At 37.6% G+C, this 5,339-nt stretch overlaps 1 protein-coding gene and 1 long non-coding RNA gene across 3 annotated transcripts in view; both read left to right on the forward strand.

The window, feature by feature from the left end:
* Positions 1–706, forward strand: part of LOC117956574 — a 2,923-nt gene extending 2,217 nt beyond the window's left edge. The window contains exon 3 of one of the 2 annotated variants that reach the window (XR_004659314.1): positions 457–706. This is a non-coding gene — a long non-coding RNA (uncharacterized LOC117956574). Of the gene's footprint in view, positions 1–330 lie in introns of both variants that reach the window. The other variant, XR_004659315.1, reaches the window with a different exon arrangement.
* The window catches only part of LOC117957196, a gene marked incomplete at its 3' end in the record, with an annotated part of 9,519 nt that extends 4,181 nt beyond the window's left edge, over positions 1–5,338 (forward strand). The window contains exons 5-8 of the mRNA XM_034892792.1: positions 3,343–3,479; positions 3,756–4,025; positions 4,120–4,398; positions 5,181–5,338. Coding sequence (XP_034748683.1) covers positions 3,343–3,479; positions 3,756–4,025; positions 4,120–4,398; positions 5,181–5,338 — 844 coding nt within the window. The remainder of the gene's footprint in view (positions 1–3,342; positions 3,480–3,755; positions 4,026–4,119; positions 4,399–5,180) is intronic.
* Position 5,339: the final 1 nt, after the last annotated feature.

A 5,339-nucleotide genomic window follows, 5' to 3' on the forward strand; every position in this document is an offset into this window, starting at 1 on the left:
GGCTGCTTAGAAATTAAGTGTTAACGAGCAGTTGGACAGGTGTACCTAATAAAGTGGCCGGTGAGTGTATATATAATGACCAATGAAATGAAAACTGAAAAGGAAATGTTAAGTTTCTGTTTTAATATACTACTTTAAAAGTAAACAACTTTACACCAAAGTGCTTCACAAAGACAAACATATGTATAGAAGCATGTATAAAAGGCTCTCTGGTTGGGGGCTGCTGGTTGCACATGTCCCATTCAGGTTGTGGAGTCAGCTCATTGATCCTGACAGATGGAGCATGTGTCTTGGTTCTGGATAAAACATCAGATGCTAAACCTGTTTCAGAGGCTGGAAGTACTGAACACCTTTTGGTGGATGTGCAGAGTTAATGTGAACGACCAGCCTCTGGACAGGCTGCATCATCCTCTGTTTCTGAAAGGCAGCTCAGTAACGGTCTGTTCTTCCTTACAGCTCCTGACACAGCTCTGAGCTCTCTGAGAGACTCAATCCAGAGACCTGATTAACACACACATCCTCCACTGGTACAGCAGTCAAATATTCACATCTCCAGTTAAACAATATCTGAAAAAATAAGTTTCTACAACAAACCTTTCTATTAAAGCCCCTAAAGAACTTGCTTTCAAATCTTGAGTATAACTATAACATGAAAGAGTCATGAAGCAAAAAGCGACATGAAAAAAGAAAAGTAAAAACAAATGTATTAGTTCACAAAAGGTTGATTTTGTTGCTATGTGGAATTGAACATCATAATGGGGTTTGTGTGTGTGATTAATATCCTTTCTGTATTATAGGTTTGTATACTCAAACATTCAGTTGATATACTCACTATATAACTATATCACTATATTTGTACTCTATCTAGATATGCGTATGGTTTGAGTCTTATAGATAAACTACTGTAACATGTATGCAACCATCCAAATGTAGTAGGGGTAAATAAAATGTCCTCTCTGGTGTTGGACAACTTGATATCAACATCCTGATTATTTAACTTAATTACAAGAAAAATGTGTAAATATCCAGATTATATATTTTCTTTAAAGAATGGTTTTGGTCTTTAAGAATCTCAGCCAACACTCAGCACGTCAGATGTGTTTGATATTCTCATATTTTGTATTTTAATTTAGTATCATTGATGTGAAATAAAATGACTCTTACATTAAAAATGCATCATTCAGTTTTTTTCTGTTGTCTGAGTAAGAAAGTGTAAAAACGTCTGACTCAGATTTATGAGATTTTAAACTTTATTAGTCAAACGTAGAAGTCAGAAGATGTTTTCTGGACTCAGGGTCTGATCTTTCAGTTCACTAAACCTTTGTTCCAACCCAGGTCTCTGTAGGGGAAAGGAAGCAGCACAGAGGCCGTTAGAGTCTGGCAGGACACTTAGTTATTACAGGAGCAAGAACTAAATGAAAGGGAACTCATGACTAGCTTCATGTTGTGTTACATGATACAATGTGTTTTGGACTTTAGCAGCAGACAAGCACAAGCAGAGAGCTTTAGTGGAAGCAGGCAGGAACAGGTAACAGAGACTCAGATGAAACCAGAACATGTCTTAAATCCCTTTTGGTCAGAGCGAAGTCCTCTCTAGATGTTGTTACCTGAGCAACACCTATCAGATCATCACTGTATCCAGAATATAATATGATTTATGAATTTTTACCAGACCATTTAATCAGAAAAACAGAGTAACAGAACAAGGCTGTGTTATGAAATGATCCAGCTCTATAGGAACTGAAAAACCTGTACGGAGTAATCCACAGGTGAACTCATCTCATACTGCAGGGGAAAGAATCACGTCTAGTTAAAGCAGGAAACAACTTTTGGAATCGAGACAAACTGAGCTTTCCAGCTTTTTTTTTTTTTTTTTAGATGTATTTACATCTCTTGCTCCTCTGGTCTTATGTTTTATCTCCAAGATTACATTTAACCCTTTGGTAGTTCCTGTAGAGCTGGATAACATCATAACACCACCTTGCTCTGAGGGACTCATTCATTAAGGTTACATGTGTTGGATGGTTATGTGTTTATTAACAGTTTTCAGATTAAAAAATGCATAAGTGATATCAGATAGGTATTCCATTCATTATGTGAGACTTAGTAAAGATATCTTGCTGTCTGAGGTGAGGTGTGAAATGAGGAAGTAAAGTGCTGTGATTTTTTTTAGGAATACCTTCATGAGGTGTGTCCTGTGATTGTTATCTTTTTCATACAATAGCCTAATTGTAAACTGGTCGCATCATGTTCACTTTTTAAGACACGTTTTCATAAATGATCCTTCAAATAGGAACAGAGATTTGATAAACTTATTACTAATCAAACAAAAAAGGACAAGTTTTTGGAATGTAGGCCCATGAAGATTAGCATGAGTTGAGTCAGGAAGACTATCTAATGCTTCTTCCTCCTTCTCATTCACCTCCCTCTCCTCCTGCTTCCCCTTATCAGCTGCCTGGGAGTGTGTAGTCTTTTAGTCAAACCAACCAGATTTAGCTACAATCTCTATCAGCCTATCACATTCTTGCTGTTAATATTTAAATGTTCTCCTCTTAGTTGCTTCCGCCGTGAATCGTCTCCTCCCCGTTCACCTCAGTTCATCTTTACATCATTCATATGTGTCTATAAGACATGTCAGTATGGAGCATTGTCATTTAATAAATACAGATGTCAGTGCTCAAACAGATGTGGTTGTCATGAAGATAAAATGGTAGGATGAGTATTTCACTAAAGATCTGTCATGTCTGCTTTTTAACGTCACATTGGAAATATTGGGATTTATCATGTTTTTTCATTAGATAAATTGATACGCGGAAGTTCATTTATCAGCCTGTTGTCAAAAAAGTTTTTTTTCTAAACCATTCTTAAGAGGCAGTACAGAAGATTTTCACTTTCAGATTTAACATAGACACATTCTTTAGGCATCATCTTTACAAGATGATATATTGACTTTCTCCCTGACATTAGGGATATAATATCTGCTCTAATCTTTCTGATACAGGCCACAGATAGAAAATGTTGTGCTGATGTTGTTGTAATTCCTGCTGGTCACCAGTAGAGGTCAGCACTGGTTACAGATCTACTAATTACTCTGAATGTAAGAGAAGTAGAAATATCTGGAAATAAGATGTTAAGATGTTACAGCAGCACAAGAAACAAACCAGATAGAAATACATCAATACAATAAATTGTATGCAGATGGGGAAGGGAAAGGGAGAAAATAATTAGGATGATAAATTAGAATTATGAAGCAAAGTGTAAAAACACAAAAAAGCACAGTGTAAAAACACAAGAGTAAAACAAGTTTTTCAACTTCTGTATTCTCCACCCAACTTTCATCAGAACAGAGACACTTCCTCCTTTCCAAAAAGCAGAAAAGACAAAACAAAGACAGAAGCTCGGTCCTTGGACCCGTCTTTATCAGAACAAGATGAAGAAGTTTCTGTTGTTGCTTCTCTTCTGTCACGTCTCATCTCCAGGTAAGATCACATTTTAATATTTTCTTTTGTTTCTTGTATTTAGACATCATTGAAGATGAGGGAGACCTCAATGATATTTGAGATTTTAAAATAAAGGTTATACTGTATATAAATCTTCACTTTTCACTCAGCTCTGCACTTCAGTTTCACTTTAGCTTCAACATGTTGAGACTATTTGTTTTAATTTTAACTTAATCATACTGGATTCCTCATATTCACGATGAGTCTGATGTTTTTATATTTATACTGACTGTATAAAACTTGTTTGTCCTGCAGTGAAATACTCACTCAAGTTTTTCATAACGGCATCTTCTGGAATCCCAAACTTCCCAGAGTTTGTGGGTACTGGACTGGTGAATGAACTTCAGTGTACTTACTGCGACAACAAAAAAAATATACTAGAATCAAAACAGGACTGGATGAAAGATTTATTTAAAGACAATCCTCAGCAATTGGAGTTTCATACTAGTCATTGTTTTGATTTTGTACCTAACAGCTTCACACTGTGGATGCGTAAGTTTAGGCAACGCTTCAACCAAACTGGAGGTACAGTATTTATGAGTGTTACAAGTTATGTTGTAATTATATACTGCATGATATACTGGATTGTTAAAAGGTACCTTCTCTCTTTCTCTCTCAGGTGTCCACATTCTCCAGTTTATGAGTGGTTGTGAGTGGGATGATGAGACTGGAGAGGTCAATGGTTTTATGCAGTTTGGTTATGATGGAGAAGACTTCCTAGCATTCGACCTGAAGACATTGACATGGATCGCTGCAAAACCACAGGCTGTCATCACCAAACTGAGTTGGGAGGCTGACAAATCTAGAATCAAACACACTGAGATTCTCCTTACTGAGATGTTTCTTGAATGTCTGAAGATGTATGTGGACTATGGGAAGAGCTCTCTGCTGAGAAAAGGTAGAATCAAATTTCCTGATGAACCCAACAATGTCCATACAGGTTGTGTCACAAAGTAGACATGTTCAGATCTTAAAATTTAACAGTGGCTTTAACAGACACCCTGGTTTTATAATGGTCTATATGATTTTACTAGCAGCAATTGTACATTCTTATGGTGGACAAAAAGAATAGAAGGCCCGATTCAAAGCAGTCTGTAGAAATGGACCATAGTCTTTACCTTGAGGGGGGCGGGGAAGGGGCTAGCGGCACCTGTGTTGTCTAGTCTGCTCTTCGGGGCACCTGTTCAATGCTGGTGTCTATCGCACATCTCACTGTGCATCATCCTGAACCCCATAGGTGCCAGGCAACACTTTGGGACATCTGCTCAGACTGAACTGCCATTGTGCAATGTTCAGTCAGTGAGTGTCAGTGTTTTAAAATAGAAATGTTGATGTTTTGTTTGTTGAATTACGGAAAATGAACATAGATGTGGCTTTAAACTGTAAAAAATGTCAGATTCTTCTTCACTGACTATATTTTTGCTTCTCTGTCTGTGATGTGGAGATGAAGAGTTGTTATGTAACCCTATCAGATGTGTCTATAGCTCATAGGATTGTATGGGCCTGTACATGTAGTGCATTTACCTAAAAGAAAAGTTGTTCACATGGTGTAAGCCTAACTTACATCTATAGAGTCGGGATTTCACTTAAATGTAAACTACATAGGTTTTGACCAATGCTAGTCCTATATAATCTTTTTATAAGTTGATTTCTGTGTATTCTCTCTCTCTCTCTCTGCAGAGCTTCCCTCAGTGTCTCTTCTCCAGAAGTCTCCGTCCTCTCCAGTCAGCTGCCACGCTACAGGTTTCTACCCTGACAGACCCATGATGTTCTGGAGGAAAGATGGAGAGGAGCTTCATGAGGACGTGGACCTCGGAGAGATCCTCCCCAACCACGATG

Source organism: Etheostoma cragini, chromosome 14 (genome assembly GCF_013103735.1).
Source record: "Etheostoma cragini isolate CJK2018 chromosome 14, CSU_Ecrag_1.0, whole genome shotgun sequence".
Lineage (NCBI taxonomy): Eukaryota > Metazoa > Chordata > Actinopteri > Perciformes > Percidae > Etheostoma > Etheostoma cragini.